The sequence below is a fragment of the Ailuropoda melanoleuca genome, chromosome X (assembly GCF_002007445.2).
Source record: "Ailuropoda melanoleuca isolate Jingjing chromosome X, ASM200744v2, whole genome shotgun sequence".
NCBI lineage: Eukaryota > Metazoa > Chordata > Mammalia > Carnivora > Ursidae > Ailuropoda > Ailuropoda melanoleuca.
Window position 1 is genome coordinate 27,567,797 of NC_048238.1, and position 25,393 is coordinate 27,593,189.

General features: G+C 36.2%; 1 protein-coding gene across 9 annotated transcripts in view; it reads right to left on the reverse strand.

Moving 5' to 3' along the window:
• Window positions 1-25,393, reverse strand: part of DMD (dystrophin) — a 2,070,581-nt gene that overhangs the window by 1,137,594 nt on the left and 907,594 nt on the right. For all 9 annotated transcript variants that reach the window (XM_034649821.1, XM_034649815.1, XM_034649816.1 and 6 more), the window contains one exon: window positions 20,520-20,714. In XM_034649821.1, coding sequence (XP_034505712.1) covers window positions 20,520-20,714 — 195 coding nt within the window. The remainder of the gene's footprint in view (window positions 1-20,519; window positions 20,715-25,393) is intronic.

Here is a 25,393-nt window from a genome sequence, read left to right on the forward strand (position 1 = left end):
ACCTCCCTTGCTATAGTTTTGATATAATCTATCATTACATCTCATCTGGATTATGGCAATGGCTACCTAAATGATCCCCCTGCTTCATTCTTACCCCTCTTCTAGTCAATTCTTCATACAAGAGCCAAAAAGATTTTTTCAAAACATAACTCAGGTCATATTTCTACTCTGTCAAAATCCTCCAATGGCTCCTCATCAAGCCCATCATATTTACCACAGCCTACAAAGTCCTAAATGACTTGGTTTTATGTTGGTTGTATGTTGTCTACCATTCTGACCTTATCTTTTCTTAGTCTCCTCTGAGTCCAGAACATTTCAGCCTCTAACCTTTTTGCATTCCTCAAGTATGCCATGCATTCTCTTGTTTCCAGGTTTCTTCTGTACTTGCTGTTCTCTTTGCCAAAAACATTCTTTCACTCTAAGACATTTATATGACTAGTTCCCTCACTTCTTTCTCATCTAAGAAGAGTCTTCTCTACCACTCTATTTTAAATAGCAGCCCTAATCATTCTGTATTCCCTGTATTCTTCATTTTTCTTCATGACATTTATGACTAACATTAAATTATATATCTACCAGTCTCTCTACACTACTAAACTAGACCCTACAAGTGCAGGAAATGTTATCTGTCTTACTCTCTATTGGGTTATCAGAACTTAAACCTATGCCCAGCACATGGTAGGTTACCCAATGCATTTTGTTGAATAAGTGAATAAACTACTGTATCCTATAAGTTGATACCAAAATTTTTATCTATATTATATTTAAGGGAAAATCACAAACCACAGGTTCATTATGTAATACACACCTTCAATATATCGATTTTCAAAAAAATGCTAAAAAGTATATATTTGGCTAGTTGTACTAGTATGAATTTGGCTATTTTGCTCATCTGAATTGTTGTAGACAAGTCAATTGAGCAAACATTTATTGAGTTCTTCCATGTACCAGGAGCAATACAAAGGAAGCAAAGGTAGATGAAGCACAGTTTTACTTGCTTGTTTTGAAGAAGTTTGAAATGGACCTTATTGTGATAGTTGGCTTGGAAAATGAAGGAAGAAATAATAGTGGAGAAGCCCCAGCTAGATGACAAGGAAGAATCTGATGAGCATTCTAAGTCTATTCTTTTCTGGAAGTTCAAAGAAGGAATGAATCATATACCATATTTGGTTACACACTGAGGAAAGAGCTCATAAAGGAAGTGCAATTTGGAGTGTACATAGCCGAGTTGTTGAAGTGGGAAGAGCATTATGCTTACTAGGTAACACATATGCAAAGATAGGGAAGATGAGCAGTCATATTTGGCTGACTTTTTGGAAATGTAGAGGATTAGGAGAAGATGGGTCAGGAAACAGAGGCTAGAAATGTTTAATAATGTGCTTTATATGGGTCACATGAGTGGCTCAGTTGTTAAGCATCTGCCTTTGGCTCAGGTCATGATCCCAGGATCCTGGGATCGAGACCTCCATCGGGCTCCCTGCTCAGCGGGAAGCCTGCTTCTCCCTCTCCCACTCCCCTGCTTGTGTTCCCTCTCTCCCTGTGTCTCTCTGTCAAATAAATAAAATCTTTAAAAAAATGTGCTTTAGAGATTCTGCATGTAAGTCAGTAGCCAATTGGAAACCATGATTCATATAGTAATTGTGATGGAAAATTTCAAATACATACAAAAGCAAGAAAGAAGTACAAATAGCCCCCTTGAACCTACTGTCCAGTTCTAATTCTTATAAAGCCATGGGCACTCTTGTTTCATTATACTCTCACACATTCACTTCCTCAAATGGATTATTTTGAAACAAATTGATATAATATTTTATCCATGAATACTTTAGCCTGTTTCCAATATATATGAATGCTTTTCAAGGAAAGTAAACATAATGCCATTATCCCACCTACAAAATTAAAAACAAAACCATCAGTGTAATTAAGTGTCTAGTTGGTATTCATATTTGAGTTGGATTGAGAAGGTTGGTTAGGAAGAAAACTTGGCAGAACTCAGTGATTGTATGTTGAGTGAAGAAGAGAAAAGACTGAAATTACTCCTAGGTTTCTGGCCTGGGCACCTGGGCACCTGGGCACCTGGATGAATAGTGGTGTCACTGAGTAAAAGGATTTCAGATGGATAAACAGGTTCTGTGTGTGTGTAAATGATGAGTTCAGTTTTGCATATGATCATATTGAGAAGCCCTTGGAGCATCAGACTATAGATATCCAATAGGTAGCTGGCATCAGATTGTGCAAAGACAAATGAGATGACAACTATTGGGCGACACATCTTTTCACATTTCTTTTCCTTTTCTCTCTCTTTCTCTATTTTTTTTTGAGAGAGAGTGCATGCAAGTCATGGGGAGGTAGGGGCAGAGGGAGAGGGAGAAAGAGAATCTTAAGTAGGCTCTACACCGAGCGTGGAGCCCAACTCAGGGCTCGATCTCATGACCCTGAGATCATGACCTGGGCCAAAATCCAGAATCAGATGCTTAACCATGGGAGCCACCCAGGTGCTCCTCTTTTCTTGTTTCTACATGGTCTGAGCTTTCTGAGCAAAGAGCACTGTCATCTGGGTTAAAGGATGATTGAATAACAAGCATACATTAGTGTTCAGAGTAGTGCAACACATCAGAAAGACCTGGAAACACTTCTCCCAGATCCATTTGCTTATGTGCCAATTTACAGTCTGAGAATAAGAGACCTAGACCCTTCCTTCTCTCTGTAGAGGATTTGTTTACTCCCCAGAGCAAAGGTCTCTGTTTCTGTCTCACTTTCTCTTTCAGATATGCTAGCTGCCTTACATAAGCTCTGTTATCCATAAATTAGGATACTGCATACCCAGCATACACAGATAAATATGCGGCTCTCACTGCATTGTCCTGTGGGGATTTGGGGACTGTGCACTGGTGCTGAGATGCTCTTGAGTAGTTAATGATGTGTTCTCTGATCATAGGTCTTGGGTTTCCTGTCAGAATAGATATAAATATAAAACCTTAATATGTATCAATAAAAGGAATATTTTTTCCTACTTTCGGACAAAACTGGGGAGGATTTTAACCACGTATGAGATGAAGACTAGGCCAGATAGCGAGGGGCTATTGCTGCACCTACTGCTTCCCAGGAGGCAGTCTCGAGCAAACTCTACAAGTCACACAGGGCATCAGGAAAGAGGTTTTGGGTAGATCTTAGGAGGTTTTCCTGCCTCATTCTAAGACTTCACGGCTATGGTGCATGAAGAAGGACGAAGCTATAGAAGCTATAGAAGCAAGTGAGGATACAGAGAATATCAGTTCTAAGGGGGAAACGTCAGTGCTTCTGTTAGGACCCAAAAAAAGCAGCTCTGTTCTCAGGTAGAGACCAGGTAAAAACCAATGGTTATGGGTGACACAAATGAATTTCAGAGAAAGAGAGAGAGACAGAGAAAGAGAGAGGGAAGGAGATTGTTTCTAAAATTCCAAGGTGTTCTCTTCAAGTTTGCGTACACCTTACAAGAGGGAGCCTTCATTCTTTTCTTTTTAAGCAACTCAATTTAAGTCTGTGGTAAGAATACTTATCTGACAGGTCACGGATTATCATGTGAAGGGAAGGAGGGCAAAACAACATAGAAACAAAGAACATAGAAATAAACTATGAGATTATTTATCTGGAGAATGCAGGTTAAAATTATGTTCTACCAGCGTTACATAGAGAATGGTTAGTCACTGGAATAACACCTCTAGGTATTATTTAATTTCACAAGAGATGATCAAATTGCTCAGAAAAGTTTGTTAGAATAAAAGAGTGAGAAGAAAGGTTGCCTAAGGAAAGGAACAGCTGAGCATGGAGATGAATTTGTCCGAAGAGTAACTGTCATCAGACCTAGGAGCAGAGCCAGAAGAGTAAAGTATTTCAAACCAAGAGAAGGAAGAGCATCAGGAGGGAGGGAGGGAGCTGCCTACAAGCCAAGTGCAGCTGGGAACAGGAGTGAAAAGGCAACTTGGCAATTCAAGAGGTCAATGGCGATCTTATCTGGAGCAATTCCACCATCTTCAAAGTGTGAAAATAAAAATCTGGACAGAGCAGACAGTCTTCCACTGCCATCCCCTTCACTACAAAATTGAAAATGGCTTAGTACTATACTGCAGTTCACTTTATTTGACATAAAACACTTGGTTATTGCGGAAAGATTTACTAATAAAAACAAAACTGATAATGCAACAGAAATGTTAAAAAGACAGAATGGATCTGGTAGATGTTATCAATGCCCTAGAAGTCACTGAAGTCAAACATTCATCTTATATGCTTTATTTTCTTTTATTCACCTGGCAAAATTCCATTACTATCTTCTGAGAACTCTGAGCCTACAGTGCTGGTTAGGGTAGAATGGTTAGGGCTAACCGCTAGCTTGATTAGGTCAGGTGCTAGGAACAGGCGTCAATGTGACTTCTTTGCTGTTTCTGTGAACCTGACTGACCTGGGCTGACTGATTTCACCACCACTTGCTCTGGCTCAACTCTTGATGATGTAAATCATGGACTACATTTTAGTGATGCTGCCAGCCCAAGGGCAATGATCCAGAACTCTGACAATCCCTCCATTTGATACCAAATGCCAGATGACAGGCTGATTATTTAAATTTACACTGAGGCAATCAGCCACATTGGGAGCCCACCCACTTAAAATAAATAGCTGTGATCTCCAAAGGGGGTAAAATTCAAGAGAAGGGAAGGAGGATTTTCCCCACCAGAATGAAAGTAATCTGTTTATGGCTTTCATGTGGAGCATGTGTATATGTGCTTGCACATACACACACACACACATACACACACACACACACACACAAATAGGTAAATCTTCTCCCTCTGAGGATCTGAGCTTGCAAAACTTCCTGATTTTAATCCAAATCTCTGGAGAGCTCCCAGTTCTTTAGAAAGTGGTAGAATTGCTCAGAATTGAGTTATGAACAGTTTTGGCAATGCTGGGCAGCATGTTGCAAAGGCAGGAAAACTTTCTATCTTAAATGAGAAAAGCAAAAAGCAAAAACTGGGGCAGGGGATGTCACATTCCCTGGATAGCTAGATAATAACTCCTTGGTGTATTCCCAGAGAATGCCATCAAAATTGGCTGGAGTCCAGGAAATCCTTTTTAAAGTCCCTACACATACTCTTGTCCCTGAGGCACTGCACACAGAAAAATGGTATATGCACCAAAGAAAATTCTGTAGCAGTTTTCACAGTTTAAAGCCAGAGATGAGATCTTTTATAGCTTTTTACTATTCTAGTTTGTCTAGAAATAAGTGATCTTTATAGTTTCTGACCCTCTAAAAATAAAATCATAGTCCCTGTAGTTGCTATAGTGATAGAAAAATCCCTAGGATCACTATAAAATATATTATTTTCATTTATATCCCTGAATACTTCCTTATATTACCTGAAGCTATGATGGCAAAATCACAAAGTAGTCACTTTTTAGTCAATTTTTTTCTTAATTTTGACATGCCCCTCGAATTGACCTCCCCACGCTGTCAGTTGGGTAAATGTGTGTTAGTCACCCTCCCTGCGAAAGGAAAGTTTAATTTCTGGAAGGCATTTGTACATGAGTGTGTATAACTTAAGTCCTTAATATTTTAAAATAGTGTCCTTGCAACTCGGCTTCATGGAATCAAGTCAGTTAAATAAGACGTTTATTTATATACTGCTAATAGAGAAAAATTAGATAGCAAAGTAACTTGCACAACTGGAAGATGAAGTCAAGCTATGTAGAATAAGGAAAAACAGAAGATTATGAACTGGGGCACCTGGGTGGCTCAGTTGGTTAAGCATCTGCCTCCAGCTCAGGTCATGATCCCAGGGTCCTGAGGTCGAGCGTGAAGTCAGGCTCCCTGCTCAGCAGGAAGCCTGCTTCTCCCTCTTCTCCCCGCTCGTGCTTGCTCTCATTCTCTCTCTCTCTCTCTCTCTCAAATAAATAGATAAAAATTTAAAAAAAAAGAAGATTATGAGCTACACCGTTATGTCAGATTTCTAGTTGAAAAGCTGGTTTAAATAAGAGTCCCTTGATAACACAGACATGGAAAGCCCGAGTTTGGAGATAAATGATATTTAAAAACATGAGTCTCCCTTTAGAGGGAATTGGTTTTTAAAGGGGATTCATAACACAAACAATTTGAACCTAAAAGTACTTTGTTTATTCAAGTACTTGGTAATAAGTGCCTTCAATGGGCTAAAAAGAGAAACTAGACACTACAGATCATTTATCTAGGGACCCAAACAAGGGACATTTTTGCCAATTAATCAGGTTGAGATAAAGGTCTGAAGTAACTCTTCACTATGCTCTCTTCACTATCATAAGGGACAGATTTCTGCTGTTCAGTTTTTCTTCTATTTAATGTAAAGCAGCAATTACTCTCTTGTTGTCAGAATGTGTCGTTACAGAGCGTGCCTTTATCCACCTAAACGGTAAACCTATTTGTATGAATGTCAATGTAGATACTGAGGAAATTGAACAGGGCTGGAGGAGGGGATGGTGGTATTTGATAAACTGAACTTATTGTAAACAAGATGAAAATAAACTTTAAAAAAAGTTACTGAAATTTTAATGTTGTTTTTTACCTGCCACTAAGTTCTTTGTCTCAAAAATATGACAGAGAGTGACAGTATGATCTCTAATATTTAAAATAGTATCATTTCTGTTGTGTTTTCTCTGTGGTCATGAAAATAAGTGGGCATCTCACACATACAAAACATAAAATTCAATTCAGCACTTGCTTAAACTTCAGCACAGAATTAAAAAATAAGGATGCCTATAATTTACAGGCATCTTTAGTCCTATTTATACCAGGAGTAACCTCAAACACACCTTCACAATTTTAAAACTCTTAACCAAGGTAGAATTAAAATATGTTGATTGTAGATGTATATACAAATGTTAATCTAAAATTGTGTCTTCACATACAAATGGCTAACAGACAAATGAAAAAATGTTCAAAATCATTAGCCATCAGGGAAATTCAAATCAAAACCACACTGAGATACCACCTTACGCCAGTTAGAATGGCAAAAATAGACAAGGCAAGAAACAACAATTGCTGGAGAGGATGTGGAGAAAGGGGATCCCTCCTCCATTGTTGGTGGGAATGCAAGTTGGTACAGCCACTCTGGAAAACAGTGTGGAGGTCCCTTAAAAAGTTAAAAATGGAGCTACCCTATGACCCAGACATTGCACTACTGGGTGTTTACCCCAAAGATAAAGATGCAGTGAAGAGAAGGGCCATATGCACCCCAATGTTCATAGCAGCATTGTCCACAATAGCTAAATCGTGGAAGGAGCCGAGATGCCCTTCAACAGATGACTGGATTAAGAAGCTGTGGTCCATATATACAATGGAATACTACTCAGCTATCAGAAAGAACAAGTTCTCAACATTTGCTGCAACATGGACGGCACTGGAGGAGATAATGCTAAGTGAAATAAGTCAAGCAGAGAAAGACAATTATCATATGATTTCTCTCATCTATGGAACATAAGAACTAGGATGATCGGTAGGGAAAGAAAGGGATAAAGAAAGGGGGGGTAATCAGAAGGGGGAATTAAACATGAGAGACCATGGACTATGAGAAAGAAACTGGGGGCCTCAGAGGGGAGGGGGGTGGGGGAATGGGATAGACCGGTGATGGGTAGTAAGGAGGGCACGTATTGCATGGTGCACTGGGTGTTATACGCAAGTAATGAATCATCGAGCTTTACATCGGAAGCCGGAGATGTACTGTATGGTGACTAACATAATAAAAAATCATTAAAATATAAATAAAATAAATTGTGTCTTCTATTTTAAAGTTTGTAATAATATATTCAGAAATTATTTAATCTTTGCTTCAAATGTTGCCAGTGTTGCCTTAGTAAGAATGTTTCCATAAGGGGGAGAAAAGCTATCTTAAAATTGAAACAATATAGTTTCAGAGATATAAACATATAAGATAATATGAAAAATATCAAATTGATTGTTTAGGGTACTTTCCCCTAAAAGTGACTTCCATATAATGATATTCTGGTTTCAAGTATATTGAACTTCATTTTAAACCTCTCTCTCTATTCATTCATCCATCCATCCATCTATCCATCCATCCATCTAAAATTGCTTTCCAGTGATTCTTCAGTCTTCATTCCTCAAAGTAACTCATGTGAGCAGATGGCTATAAACACCTATAATTCACATTTTTCCTGAGAGAAATTTTATTTTTATTTTTTTATTTTTTTATTATGTTATGTTAGTCACCGCACAGTACATCATTAGTTTTTGATGTAGTGTTCCACGACATTGTTTGTGTATAACACCCAGTGCTCCATGCAATATGTGCCCTCCTTAATACCCATCATCGGCCTATCCCAATCCCCCTCCCTCTGAAACCCTCAGTTTGTTTCCCAGAGTCCACAGTCTCTTGTGGTTCATTCCCCCTTCTGTTTACCCCCCCCCATTCTTCCCTTCCTTCTCCTACCGATCTCCCTGCTATTCCTTATGTTCCACAAATGAAAAATTTCTGTTTATTGGTTCACCAATATCTTCTTCACTGTACCTTCTCCCTCCCCTGTAGTAGTCAGTACTGTTAAGCATAGCCCTCACCATTCAACCCTGACCTCCCTATTCTTACCTCATTCTGCTATGCCCCAGCTTTCTCCCTACTTCTCTAACTGTCCTACTATTCATTAACTCAACAAATAACTGTTGAAAACCTCCCATGTGCCAGGCATATTCTATGTACTGGGGATATAACAGTGAGCCAGAAAGACAAAGTCGTCCTATTTCTGTTAGTTCACGAACACTCTGCTGTGGCCTTAAGCAGAGTCAGTCATTAAATGGCTGAGTTCTTTCATCTGCTGGATGCCCCTCTGTTGGGCACTATTAGCAGTGGGTCTATGATACTACGTTGGCATCTTGTTTATGCCATTTCCCACCTCCACCAGTGAGATCCATTTGTGTCAAACTGATAATTAGGTCATGGGAGTGGCTGAGATTGTCCACAGAGGTGGTGTTAGAAGGAAAGAAGGCTGGGAAAAAAACAGGACAAGACACCTTTTGTGAGCAAGTGTGAGGAAAAACTAACAAATTAACCCTAATTATTCCCATATCTCTAATCAAGATCCTCTCCTAAACTCTGACTTACATATATCCAACTGTCTCTTTGATATTTACGAGGATGTCTAATAAACATCTTAAGCTTAACATATCACAACTGAACTCATACCAAACCTTGCATCCTAACCTGATCCTCCTGCGATTTTCCACATTATAGTTAAATGGCAGCTCCATTCTCCCAGTTGTTCATGACAAAATTCTTAATATTATCCTTGAATTCTCTCTTGACCAACCTGCATGCAAGTGGCCACCAAATACTATGAGCTCTACTTTCAGAATATAACCAGAATTTGACCCTGCCATCACTCTGACTCAAATCACCATCTCCAGCTTGGATAATTTTGAATATGGGCACAAGAGTGCTTTCTTCATAGGGTTGTTGTGATGACCATATGAGTTACCACAAGCAAGGAATTTAAAACATGCCCTGGGACATAATAAATAAGTGGTAGCTATTAATACTGTCCAAATTCCAATCACATTCAAAGCACAGATATTCAAAGGCTTTCTCCTACGTAAAATTATTCTCCTTTTCAGCTCTCTACATTGCCTTATCCTCTTCCTGAATTCAGTTACTTATGCCTTATACTATATTTTGCCTATGTCTTTCCTACTTTTATTACTTCCTAACTTGCTTGTATAACCGTGATATGTGTATCCAATTAATGTTACAAATTACCAGAGTGCAGGGATCAAGTCTTATATTTCTCTTTTAGAGTGTTAAACACAGTATTTGGGACTTAATAAATATTTGTTGGTTTGAACTGAGGAGAGGAGTCAAAGTTCTGAATCTTAAATTTGCTTATGAAAATCCAATCTGAATGGAATCACTGAACCTTAAGAGTTGTTACATTGTTCTTGAACCATTGCGGATAGGCATTCAGGTCCCAAAAGATGCTGTGAGCTAGTCAGTTATTTCCCTGTTTATGCTATTTTACTTTTACTGGTTATTTAGCTGTTAGAGTAAACAGCAGAAGAGCAGTCCATCTGCATTTCCTGGCTAAGTTTCCCCTTGTTTTTCTCACAGTACCTCAGATACATAAGTCCTTCTTTCAGAATTACGTCTGTCCAAGTTTCTCAGATGCCACAGAGTATCAATAAGAACAAAAGGGAAAATGTAAAACCTGTACTTCACTCCCCCAAGTATTTCACAAAGACAATGATTCTAGTCCATCAGCACCAACTAAACTGGAAACAATTTCACAAGTCATTTTGCAATAGGTACATTGTGTGTTGAGTCATGCACATTGTCTAAATCACTTTATTGAAAGTCTTGATAGAAAAATCGGCTCTTGCATATAGCAAAGGAGAGTTGTAAAGAAGCAAATGCTATTTCTCTTCAAAATGAGACATATGGCATTCAATGTTTCCAATATTTTTAGACCCAAGGCATGCTTTTATGTCTCGTGTAACTGAGCTGAAGAGGGGCAGGCAGGTTTTGTGGACAAAAATTCTAAGGCAATACACCAATCCAGGGAAACCTAAAAGAAATGATTATCACTGAGGAATGGAATTACAAAATGTGGACGGGATGTTTTTCTTTCCTCTATTCACTTTATACTCTTTTATACCGTATATATAGGGTATCATGAGCATCTTATTATTTTGATAAAGCACTGAATATCCAGTATTAGTAATCAATCAAGTTCATAGATGGCTGCTATACAAGATATAATTAAATCTGTATAAATCAATACAAATGACAATACACTATTTTAGAAAAATAGGAAACCTATTTGGCAACATTTTGCCCATTTTATAAATGATTAATGCTGTTGATGTTAGGAGAATATGCTTTTTATCACTGTGTTTTAGATGGGAGATAGAAAAGCAAAACCACTGTTTCATATAATTGTTCTAAGCTAAACCTAAACACATAAATTTAAGAACAACAAAATAAAACATGGTAAAGAAGGAGGACCCTGGCATTCTACCTCATTTCTTTACCTTCTTGAAAGCCCCACAGAGATCCCTAATGATGAAAACATTCTTTAATCTTTTGTCCAAAGTTTGTCAAATTAAACTTGGAAAACGATAGTAACTGGTATTCCTTAATTACATGTGATTTACAATGCAAAGTATTTGCTTCTTTTCTTTGAATGTTTAACAATATGCATTAGGATTTAGAAATAAGCAGATGGATAAAGGTCACTGAATTAGATTGAACTATATGCAATTGCCAATATTTGAACATTTTGATCTACATAAGGCTCGACTGAATGCTGTTACAGTATTAACGTGCTCATGATTACCAATTTAGGCAGGAAAATGAATACAGACTAGCCTTTCTAAATGGCAAAAGGAAAAAAAAACCACATAATAACAAAAATAAATCTCAGAACCCCAAGAAAAGAAAAAAAAACACTACTGATTAAACCATTTTTCAATTAGAGCTACTTCAATGCTTTTAAACAGTTAATAAGGTATAGTTCTGAAATCTGAACGAAGGATTTTAAATTACTTAAAAAGAGTAGGGAAAAAATGAATTCAACATATTTCACTAGAAAACAAAACTCATACAAAACAAAAAAACAAAACAAACTAAACAACAGCATCTTATTCTTGGTAAAAGCCATAGGGCATAGAAACTTGGAATGATCTCAAGTTTTCGCATCCTCAAGAGAAATCTAAAACAGTGAGTTATTTATTTAGCACCTAAAATTAATAGAAGAATGAAAATTTTATACCCAAATAATACTTAGCATTGGAAATATACTAAAGGGAAATGAGAATAAATAAGATTCGCTAAAAGAAGTTTTTATCAAAAACAAAGTTTTTTTTTTTTTTTAACCTATGTGCATTCTCTTTGACTTTAAACTTGTTTTAACTTTTAGACTATTTGCCAAATCTGGAAATAACTGTATGTATATTTTATGCTGTTGTCAACACTTAAAGTTTTCTAATATAAATATTCAATTGTTTGCTACTGTTTAAAAGATTGTTTTAAGATTATTTACATAAACATTGCATCAAAAACTGCGATGTACTTTATGGTGACTAATATAACAAAATAAAAATTATTTTAAAAAAAGATTATTTACATGAAAATTTAATTTATAATAATTTTTAAGATTTTGGATATTTGATGAAGTAATATGGGTTTTACAAATCATGAAACATATAATTACATGTTTTTACAAGAATTTTTCCATATAATCCTACATGCTTTCACTTTATCTTCACAATTGTACTGCTGAAAAGGCTGGGACAGGTATTACCATTAATCTAATTTTGAAGTTAAAAAAACAGACTTATGTTATTTGCTCAAGTACACAACCAGAAAGAGTCAGATTTGGCATCTAAATGTATGTCTTTTATGTTCAAATCCCATGCTTTAGTAACCTCTGTATCCTACTGCCTGCCATAACCATATAATGCAAGATCAGTGAATGCGAAATATTACTAATATTTCAATTACTTGTGGATTTCCTTACACATTTTTAGAAATGATTGGCTAAAAGTTCAGTATGTACAAACCTAGGTAGAGTAAATGTCTCCATGTTGGTATATATGCATAGATTGTTAGAATTCACCTATGTCTGGATGATTTAATTCAATACGTAAGAATATAATGTAAAAGAGGATAATTTTGTTTCTCTCTTCAGGCCTGGTACTGATAGATTAACATTGCTCTGTCCTCTTTGATTATGGAGTCCATATCTGGATTTACAAGACTATTGTTCGTTCATTTAACAGGTGCACATCGAAAGCCTATTAAGTAGTTGGTACTGTTCTAGGAGTTGTAGATACAGTGGTCAACAACACCACCAACAAAATACTATTTTTTCTGCCTAGTGGTTGTACATATGATCTTTGGAGGTCACCACAGGGAACAGGTCACAAGGAGCAGCTGGCTCATTTGCAAACCAATGCAAGTGGTGAAAACGGTATCTTTTGCTGCTGCTGACTCAGTATCACCATCTTAATCAATGTAGCACTGCAGTTAAATGGGTATACATACACTTAAATGCATGTGAATGTGTTTTGAGATTTATAAAACCCTGCATTATTGTTTCCACATTTTGGGAAGGGGAAAATAATAGCTTTAACCAGTTTTAGCTAACAAAAATGCCTTGAGACCCTTTGTAACTTGGTTAACAGAGGAGCACACAACTTTCATCACTAAGAAAAAAAGATTAGAGAAACCCATTAGTAGCTGTTGTGACAGAAGCCATTGGGGAGTAGATCTATCGTAAAATTGAAAAAGAGAAATTGGTGTACCAAAGACTCAAACTCCAGTTCATTTTCACTCTCTGGAATTTGTCTTTATCTGACAGATGAAGGCAACACCCTATATAAATCTAATTCTTATCCTCTTTATGTCCCATCCAGCTACCAGGCACTACATTAATGACATATCAAATTGGGAAGAGTGTTCAATCAAAAGGCATTAAAGTACTTATTAATTAGATTTTTCTGAGCTTCTAAAGAAAAAAGTTAAAGTTATTTTTAGTGGCTCTATGGTAAGTTGTCCTTTTCATTTTTTTCTGCACGGTTTATGGTCCACGTGTGAAAAACACCTTGTAAATACAGCTATATATTTTGGCCAAAACATTCTCCATAGGATGATGCATGGTCCTTGCATAAATAACAAATCAGTAATTATATATCACAGATCAAAAAAATGACAATCTTAACTGGTCAAAGAACAACCTGAATTAGTCATGCATAGAAGGAAAACATCCCTGTAACTTAATTGCAACCTCAAAATTTCCACCAGCCTCATGAATTGTACATTTTAATGTGGAAGTTTCTGACTTCTAGAATTTATAGGATGGGGATTATCACAACAGTCTTTCTGGGTGAAATGCGGTAGGAGTGGGTTCTTAAAGCACATTTTATCAAAGATGGGAGTACACTGCAGCAAGGAAGTCAAAGTAGGACAACTGCTGGGCCTGATGAAATGCTCGTGGGGAGAAAAGAATGAATAATTTCCTATAAAAGAGACACATGTAAAAAATATAAAAGAAAACTGTACCAAAATACAAATAAATATGAACTGGGCATGGCTACAATGCAGTAAATATATATAATCTCTTCACCATTAGAAGAATGAAAAATTAAGTACTACAGAAATTATTTAAGTAGGATTTAAATCACAATGAATAGATTAATATTTGTAAAGTAATTCACAAATATAAATAGCAAGTTGAACAAATAAATCTCTATTCATAAAAGCAGTGGAAGAAAGGAATTATATTTATAACTGAATAAATGTGTTAGCTGAAAAACATGATTTCCCTCAGAGAAATCACTAAATGATTACATTATTCAAAATGTGATACATAGTCCAAAAGATCAGTATTTACAATGTGGTAATACATTAAATTTAAGCAGAAGTCAAAAAGCATTGATAATCAAATTTTGCTTTGACATTTTATATGCTCCATGATTACTTAATTCAAAATAATTGTGAACTCCTTTTGTTCAAATATTATTAAATTGGGGAAAAATCTAACCCTTTCTCTAGCATGCCCCTGTAGTACAAGGTACGCAGAAACATTATTTTTTTCAAATATTTTGTTCAGATTTGTACATAGGGTATCTCTTTCTATTATTTGATACCCTAAATACCAGACTAGAAAAACAGTTTGCTCATGACATTAGTTTTGTCCTCATTCAAATGACTGGTATTATTCAATTCATGCTTAAATGTGATAAAATAGATTCCAAGGAGAAAGATCTTGATCAGGCTGATAAGATCTCAGTGCCAGTCGTTTTGCTCCTGCTTCAAGGCACCAGGGGCAAAGTGTAAATATCAATGAGAGGAAATCTTACATCCCTCAAGGAGTCCTCTGCCAAATTCACAGGACACCTAAATTCTCCTGAGCCCCAAATATGCTAAGAATAGATCTTCATACATCTATGCTCAAGTTCCTGTGTGGATACAGAAATGAATCTGCTACCTCCACTTGGAAAACATTACGAGAATCTGAAAATCTCTCCTTACCACCCTCGCCCGGGCCACCAGTATCTCTTCTCCAACTGCTCTCCTTGTTTTTACTCTTAATCCCCTACAGTTCTCCCCTATCACTCCGCGTAATCGTCTTTTTAAAAATATTTATTTATTTATTTTAGAGAGAGGTGAGTAGGGAGGGGCAGAGAGAGGGAGAGGTAGAAAATCTCAAGCAGGCTCCCCACTGAGCACGGAGCTTGATGTGGGGCTCAATCCCACAATCCTGAGATCATGACCTGAGCCAAAACCAAGAGTCGGATGCTCAACTGACTGGGTCACCCAGGTGCCCCTCGACCAATGTAATCTTTTTAAAATATAAGTCAGATCACGTCATTCATCTCCTCAAAAGTCTGCAATGGCTCCTATCTCACTGAGAGTGAAAGGGAGTCTTTACAATGGCCCACCAGGCCCTCCACAATCTGGACCCCCATAACTCCTTTGATCTGATGTCCTACCTCCCTCCTCTAGCTTATTCTCCTCCAGCCACACTGGCCTTCCTGCTGTCCACTGAACAAGTTAGGCACACTCCCAATCTGTGGGCCTCGGCATTGACTATTTACTATGCCCAGACAGTAAGTCTGAGTGTCAGGCTGACTCCCTTACCCTCTTCAAATCTTTGTTCAAATGTCCACCCTATTTAAAATTGCAATCCCACCTCCTGCCATTCTACCTACTCCTGCCCCTTTGGTAGTTTTATACCCCTTGTCCAACTCTGTGTTTTCTTTTTTTTTTTTCACCTTTTTAACAATAACTGTCATATTTAAGTATACTGATTGTTTGTTTGCTTATATGCTGTCTCCCATTGTTATGATGAAAATTGTATGAGGGCAGGGTCCATTGATTTTGCTCACTGTTTTTTAAGCACTTACAGTGATGCCAGGTACCTAGTAAGAGCTTAATAAATATGTTCAAATAAATAAAACCTCACTCCTTAAGTCAGCAGCCTGTCCTTTTTGAAAAAGATTTTATCTATTTATTTGAGAGAGACAGAGCGAGAGAGAGAGAGAGAGAGAGAGAGAGAGAGAGAGAGGGAGAGAGAGAGAGAGAGAAAGCACGAGCAAAGGTAAGGGCAGAGGGAGAAGCAGGCTCCCTGGGAGCCTGATCCCAGGACCCTGAGATCATGACCTGAGTTGAAGGCTGGTCCTTAACTGAATGAGCCGCCCAGGCAGCTCTCTTAGCAGCCTGTCCTAACAATTTCTTTTAGGTTAAGGACCCTACATAAAAGCGGGCCCAGTCAAAGAAGATTGACAGACTTTGATTTACAGTCTCTGGCTTTTTAAGCTCACAGCAAGCTCTTTCCGGCACTGCTGAGGCCGAATAACAGCTGCTTCTACTTCTGGATCCTACCTAAACTCTGCATTGGGCCCAGGTGTCCTGTCAACATCTGTGAGATTTGTTCGTATGTCCACAGTTCTTGTCACCCTTTTGCCTTCCAAAAATACAAAAAAAAATTACCTACTTCAACCAGATCGTCTGTACAATCATCAGTTTAGATGAGAGAATCAAAATGATGCATTTCTGACTTCTTTCTTTCCTTCCCTTTCTTTTCCTCTTTCCACCTTCCTTCTATCCTAATTCTGTCCTTCCTTCCTTCCTTCCTTTTATGGAATCTTCCTAAACTTTCATGGATTAATTGAGAATTAGAACCCAGAACATTTTTCCTATAAACTGGGCATGCCAGACCTCAGTATTCTACTGTGCTTTGCCCAAAGTCACGTTTGCTATGCTTAACATAGTGCTATAGAAACAACTTTTGTGAGAGGTAGTTTAGCAGAGTGGTTTATAGCTCAGATCCTGGAGCTACTTTGCTTGGCTTCATATCCTTGCTACATCAATATTAGGTGTGTCAACTTGGTCAAGCTACTTTATATTTCTTCGGTTTATTCATCTTAAAATACAGAAAATAATTTTAAATATTTCACAGAGTTGTGGTGAGGATTAAATTAGTTAATATAGGTAAGTTATTAAGAGTGACTACCACTGAAAGAAAAATATTTTTGCCCGAAAAATTCACCTTTCTTAAGGCCAAGATCTAACCGAGCAACGAAGGAACTCCTTAGTGGAGAAGTAGCACAGTCACTGGGGAATTGCCCATCAAGCTGAATGGAGTATTTTCCAAGATTTCTGTTAGCAAGTGCTGACTGAATAGTGCATATGCCATTATTTCTTTCAAAATTACAGGTTGGATGCCTGAGAAGCAGATTCTAAGACTAGAATGTATATGCACAGGATTTACTTGGGAATGATTCTAGGAAGCACCAGTAGGGCGGTGGAGAGGGTAGGAGAGGAAGCCAGTTAACCACTGTACTACTTGGAAAGTTCCTACTGTGCACAGTGGGGTCTCAGTCCTGCTGGGGAACTTCAGGTCAAAGTGCAGAACAGGTCTCAGAGTTACTGCAGCTAAAGATGTGGGTGAGCAGTTTCCCTCATCCACAGAAAGGTACCTGTCATTGGTTGAGGTTTGTTGGGAAATGTGGGGAGGCAGAGCCTTAGACACCTTATGAGTAGAGAGAGTCTTAGGCAGAGTCCCAGCACTTGCAATTGGCAGCTGCCAGTTAAAGTGCAGGGAGCCCTGAATGTGGAGGGGTGTACGGGTGAGGGCCCAAGAACATTGCAGACACCAATATAACCGAAGCTTTCACTAAAATCAGGTACATGGTGGCATTAATCCTTTCCATTAAAATAAATAAATCAATAAATCATTGCTGTTTCATGACAATAGATAAAATATTTAAACTTCTCAGGGGCAAAACTTTTGAAAACTTAAAAAGTTCTATGTTCATAGTATGAACATTATTATTTTTATTGTCATAAGAACACTTATGACAATATCCAACCTCTGAATAAGTGTTTAAGCATACACTATATTACTGTCACCTATAGGCACAACGTTGTCCGGCAGATCTCTAGAACTGATTCTTTTTGCATTTTATACCCACTGAATAGCAACTCCTCTTTTCCTCCTCCCCCCAGTCCCTGGCACTCACCATTCTACTCTCTTTTATGCTCATGCTTTCATATGAGACAGTTTAAAGCAAGATTTGATGATTTAAGATTTGATGATTAAGATTTGATGATTTGCTACTTATATTTTAGCAAATTTTAAGACAACTGACATTCTTTTAAAAAAATAATGATTGAAACCTTCAAAACTTTATATTCTTTCAAAACTAGTGCACTATTATTTGTGCAATGAATATTATAACTTTTTACATATAAACAAACACAATCAGTTGATTCACAATGCTAATATTGGCTTTAATATAAGAATAAATATTACTTATGTGTATGTTCCTCATTCACTGCTAGTTTTGCCCTAGATAATGTATTAGCTATTAAATGCAGATTTCCACATGTAAATAGGTATTTTTCTGCTTTATTCTTGTCAAAATGATTAGGTAGCTTTCCAGTTCAATAAATCTATGGAAATTATATGTGCTATATTACGTATATTATGTTCAGAAAGTAATTATTTTAACTGATTGCACATTGCTTGTGTTGTATTGTACTTTAAAGAAATATGTATGTTAAACCACAGCAATACCTACTACAGTTCTGTAATTTGATTCATGCAAATCTGTCAGGAATAAAATCAACCACAATTTAATTTCAAACCTTCCCAACCAGCAGCTGTACAATTTATGTGCTACTTTTCTATTTTTACTACTGGATAATGACAATGATGAATGCCTTTAAGAGGAAATACATATTCATTGAAAAGACTGAGATCACAACTATCCCTCTTCAAAAGGCCCACAAAGGTAGGAAGCCTGTTTGTGTGCTGCTGCAGATTTGTCGGCAGTGAGCTGGAATTATGCCCAAAACTGCATCTAATGAGGTTTCAATAATCCAGTGAAATTAAACCTGCAATGATACTTTTTTACAAACCACAGTAATCAATACGATCGCAACTGGCATCAGCTATAATACTCTTAAACATATCTGGAAGAACAAATGATTAGCTGAGTATAGCCAGGGGCCCATCATTCTGAGTGTGCCAGGTTAAGAGGTATGAAGACAAAGATATTCAATTGGCAACTTAATAAGTTTAGGGTCACTGCTCTCCTGACCCGTATGTCTGGGATCATGGAATGAAATGAATATTAGCTCATTAGCAGTGATTTACATGTTGAATGACAATAATGAACTTATAAACTGTGCTGTCATGTGAAATTAGTTAATGAGAATAATGACAAGAATGCTGGCATGTCTCCTTTATCAATTGATAGGGTTTCTTTTCTTCACTGCATCTATTAGCAATATGACTTTTATTTCAAAAAGAATAAGAAAGAGTACCATACTGAAATGGCTGGAGAAGTTCCAGAGATGCATGCCTTTATTTTATTTTAGCATGTAATTTTATAGCTTACTTGATATAATGTAAGATAGTAAATTCAAGTCACTCAAGATATTGCAGCTCTGATTTCCAAAACAACCAAACAGCTTTATCTATCTGTATACTTATGCAGACAAATGTGTAATATGGAATGAGCTCCCAAGAAATCATTTAGAGTATAAAATACTTTGGCTAATAGGTGCTGCTGAGAGCAAACTTATCTTCTGTCTATAATCTCACACTATTTGCATTGAAAAATACTGAGCTCTGGCTATACTATTTCATTTTGAATGTAAAATGTATGATCACAAAAATTATCTTGAGACACACGTTATTATGTACATTTTCTTGATGCTACATTCATCTATCTTCAGACACTTCCCTCTGTAATTCAAAGTCTATTCCCTCATCATGTTTTGCCTTAGTTTGAGATTCAGAAACACAGTTGGTGGTTTGAAAAACCCCGGATTTGGGTGGTAGCCTTTGCCTGGTAATTTTAAAGAAATATTTCATTGCTTTCAGTTCAATTAGATTCCATGTATTCTAGTACTGATACTGGCACTAATTCAAAGTTGAATATTCATCTTATAAGTAGAAAGCACTGGGTGTTATGCGCAACTAATGAAGCATCGAACTTTGCATCGGAATCCGGGGATGTACTGTATGGTGACCAACATAGTATAATAAAAAAAAAATCATTAAAAAAATAAAAAAAAATAAGTACAAAACATAAAACTAAAACTGTATGCAACAGATACCATTTAAAATCTCGTCTAATTCCCTCTTTCATGGGAGAAGAAAGGAATGTATTAATTGCAAATATACTGTTACTCTATCAAAGCATGCTTTTTGATAAGTTCTTTCTGCCCTGAATCTATGTAAAACTATTACTTTTGTCTGTTGCTTCATTTTAGAAAGTCTCTCAAACATTAAATATTATAAAATACCTCTTTTGGTTTATGTTTCTCTTTCTATCCCAGATACCTAGAACTAACCGTCCTGTAAAGTGTTTTAGGAATTCCACGTCTAGGTAAAAATGCCTTCAGCGTGTACATTTAAGTCAACTGTTCCGGTACCGCAAATGATCAAGATGATAATTTTGTGAAAATCTAATAAAAATGCTTTGCTTTTACCTTCAGAGACTCTTCTTGTTTAAAGAGATCTTCAAAATCTTTAGCACAGAGTTCGGGAGCATTAAGAAGTTGTTCCACTTCTGATAGGGCTTGTGAGACATGAGTGATCTCAGTCAGGTAAGTAGAAGGCACATAAGAAATTTCCAAAGGCATGTCTTCAGTCATCACCATCACTGACTCTTCATGGACAGTGTGCTGGTACAGACATATAAAAGAACAGTTCTTTTAGCTTCCAGGTAATGAAAAGATCTGAGTTTATATAAATTCCAGTTTATAGCTGACAGAGGGCTGAAAGTGAATAAAAAGTGCATGATGGTAAGTCCAGTAAAAAGGTTATTATTTATATACCCTCATCTCACAAAAAGTGTTAGGAGAATTTAAAAATAAGAGATACATACACATTAGTACCATGAATGTAAGAATGAAAGAGCAAGAGCCATAAGGTCACGAGAGGGATAGTTTTACTCTAAGAAAAGGATAATTTTTACAACTGTTTTTTTAAATGTAATTCTAAGCTTCCTAGAAAATTAGGTATGGGGTAGGATGGTGGGGAGTCCACATCTGTGGTTTTCCTACCAAAGGAACCTCTCCTATACTTTTCTCCCCAAATCTAGATTGAGGTACAAGAGGGACAAAGTGGTTTTGGCTGGTATATACTTTATACTTTTACATTCGGCACCATTTTCCTCCAAATTCCAGACACCAGCTTCCTTCTTTAATGCTAGTTTCCTGTTAAGTTAAGCTGCCAATGAAAGTACTAGATGAGAAAGACTGAGAGTGGAATTCACATTTTAATAAGAACTCCAGAAAGCCCTAAGGTCTAAGGAAGCACTAGTCTCTCCTACATCTACACTTTCCTACCTGCCATTCAAGATGGACATGTGGAGCTTAGCATCCTTTTGGATTTGGCCAATAGCTTCTCTTTCCTTACTCCTTGTAAGAGCATGAAATAAATACTATTTGGCACGCAAATTCAGAAAGATAGATGACCTCTGCTCTCTTCTGTCTCTACTATACACAACAAAACTCTTGTAACTGAAATTAGTTTTCCGGTAACTTTGTTTTGAATTGATCAACTGTCATCTGCCTGTTGATGGGGTCAGCTGAGGGTTTCAGTGGCGAGTCTCTAGAGGAGTTCTGACGATCAGCATGCTAACACAGCCATTTATTACTGCACAGGTTTTATGACAAGACCGTCCCCATTTTTGCAGGAATGTAATTAAATGGAGTTTAGGATCTCAGACTGAATCCGTGCAAAGATGAGTAAAATTATGAGCTGCTCTATTCACACTTTCTTATTAATTTCTCAGGTCCAGAATTCTTGTACTCAGTTCTTACATAATATAAAAGTAATTGCAATCTAGATGTCTCATTTATGACACTGCAAGTTCACAGAATTACACAAATTAGCTTAAATGACATAATTATACTTTTCACAAAGTTTGATGCTGTGTATGTATCTTGACTAAATCTATGATACATATTCCTTCATGATGAATAGAATGATCATCTACATGCACTTCTGATTTTACGTTTCAAATAATAATACCAGAATTTGGGCCTAGAGTTTAAAGGAGACAACCTACAGATTTAACCACATATTTTAAAATTCAAATTCTCAATCTCTTCATTTCAAACAAACCTTCCCAACAATTTAAAAGAAAAATAAATCAGCAGACATTTGAATGTGCAATTTCCACTGATACATTAATTTCATACTAACTATTAGAGTTAACACAAGTCAAGCAAATTCACTGTGACTTCCATATATTCTACTACACTGGTGATTGTTGTTCTTAAAAATTTCCAAGTTAATAATTTGTTCTTCTTATACACATCAGTTTCTTTCACTCCTGGGGGAAGATAGTTCTACATTATCTGAAACAAGAATGTCCCTATACCACGTTTCTATAATGGTGAAATTTTCTTTTTAATTATATACATTTTATACCTCTAAGTATTTGTAGAATAGTGTGTTTTGTTATTAGGGACAAAGATGGGTAGAAGACAAGTAGTGGTTTATCTCTCATATATGTATATATACATGTATGTATGTGTGTGTATTTTTATCTAACCAAGGACGTTATTTTAGAATGAGACATAACTTCAAAATACTTTTAAAAATCTGAGTTTCATTTAAAAAATCGGTGTGAATTCCAAAAGGTTTTAATGTCTGTCCTCATCATTTTCTCTTAAAAGGAAAATAATTCTAAGTTCTTTACATCCTCTTTCTGTTTCTTTTTTGACATGTAGTTTCCTTGATCTTCAATATCTACACTTGAGATGCTCACAGTTATCTTAAATTCATACTGGTGGCTTCCAAATATAATAATTATGGATTATAGATAGCAAGGGACTTAAATGAACAGTTAAATACAATAGAGGAAAAAGGACACTAAAAATAAACTCACATTTGACTATTGCCTTGGACTTAACTTCCTGAAACACAATTTAAAACCGAAGTTTCTAATTTTTTGGTATGGTGGCTAATGATATTTTGTTGTACATACTGGAATTTTATATAAAAATGCGTGGCTGACACTAACGTGACATTGTCAACTATACTCAAATAAAATTTTTCTTTTAAAAAATTAGATTTATTTAAATAATAATTAATGCTAACCACACAGGTATGAAGACTGGAGTGCTCTATCTCAAAAAAAAGAGTTGCAGTAGCTACAGGGCACCTGCGTGGCTCAGTCAGTTAAGCATCCAGTCTTGATTTCCACTCAGGTCATGATCTCATGGGTTGTGGGATTGAGGCCCGAGTTGGGCTCTGCCTTCAGTGTGGAGTCTGCTTGAAAGATTCTTTCCCTCTGCCCCACCTCTCAAATAAATAAATAAATCTTAGAAAAAAAAAAAAGATTTTCACTGGCTTCAATCCCCACCCAGGACTCTAAGAAAGTAAGCAGCACACTGGCTTCTCATTGTTAAGCTTTTCACTACTTGACTGAATGTCTGTCATAGATTATTTTATTACATATTGATTCATGTCTTCTTTTCCACATAATAAATATTCATCATTACATCAAGAGAAAATACTTTCCACACATATTTCAATGGAAATCTCTTTTAAGGGAATGTTAGGTGGCATCTATTTAAATTAAGAATTTTTCAAATAATTGAAATTTTGTATCTGGTTCTAGAAACACGTTTTGCTTTTTCTTTTCTTAAATGATGAAGCCATCATTGACCTGACTGCAATGTCCTTCAAAGAAGCATTGGTCATTGCATTGCACATAGGCCATGCTCTATTAATATGTATATTGCAATTATTTTCAAGACTATCATATACAAGTCTTAGAGCTACTGGTATCAATTCATGAAAATAAGTGGACTAACTATACCACAACCGATTTACTCCCTGCTCACACATGGCATGAAGATAATCTCCAGAATATTAAGAAATGTTAAAACTGTTATGGTTGACGAGAACAATCAAAGAAATAGAAAGACATATTCTATCACTTTATAAAAGATATGAGAAAATCATTGCAATCTTTGTTATCCTAAACTACTGATAAACAAGTAATTTTCTTTTCTTTGTTAAAAAAAAAAGTAAATTAGAATGCCTATAATTCCTAAAATGCCTTCCACTTACAATTACCTGTGAACACTGACTCAGCTGTATTTTGTAAATTAAATTGAAAAAGGTTAGTTACCACACACTGAAAATATTTAATGAAGACTGATATATTGGAGGACTTTGTTCCTCCTATCATCTCAGGAGTAGTTAAGTGGTGCATATCGCCCGAATAGAGAAAGCTAAGCAATGGTCCTGTGAAGTTTTATGGGATATACAAAAATTTCAGAATAATTCTTTGATACCATTGGGAAACTATCAACTCATTTTCTAGAAAATTCAGTCTTACATATTTTGAGTATTCTCATTTAGTATAAAGTTGTAATAGATCCAACAAATTTTAATACAGAGAAATGTATCGTAAGTTTCATACACAAGAAACAACTAAAAATTTAATCAACAGAGAAATTTGGAGATCTATTTTATGATCTACTCCTTATAACTATATAACTGCTTTTGACAAAGTCATGTAGTTCTATAATAAATAAACTATATCCAATGAATGACTTTTAATTTGGTTTAATAAAAATTTCAGTTATTAAAAAAATCAGTATAATTGGAAGTATCATGCTCATTTTCTCCTCTTTATGCATAATCCGTGCACTCATATTCAGATTTTGCCTTTTCATCTGAATTTCATTAACTCTGCCTTGAATAATTATATCCTTCTGAATTCTGATGTGTACAAATCCTGTCTAACCTTTTGAAAATCAACTTGCTTTGTTAATGTTCTTTACCACCTTTTATCATTATAGAAATTCATGCATCATTAGCAAGGAAGTGTTGTAGCCATAAGAATTCATTTTATTTCTCTCTGTTCATATTCACTTTGAATGATATATACCCAAAATAAAATACTATCCTCATTTTCTGGAAATGAAAATCAAGAGATGTGGAAGAAAGTTCCAAAGTACCTATTTTTATTAACAAATGGAAAGCTCAATTGATGCTTAAAAGGATTATGATAGGACAAAACTATGATTTTAACACCTAAAGTTGATGTGAAAACGGTTTTGAGATTTTGAGCTATGTACATAGGCACAGGTATCACTCATAAAGTCTTTAATAAACTTTGGTTTCTCTGAAACTTTAGTTATCACATTCTTTTTATTACTTAAAATTTGTTTCTTGAAGGGCCACACAACTGCCTAAGATAGAGGCAATCCCATTTTGAAACAAATGGTGCATTATATCTAAGTTTTTAAAACAAAATATTTTCCTCCATGATTCAATGGATTTGTCTCTCCTCAAAATAAGTTTCAGGGGCGCCTGGGTGGCACAGTCGTTAAGC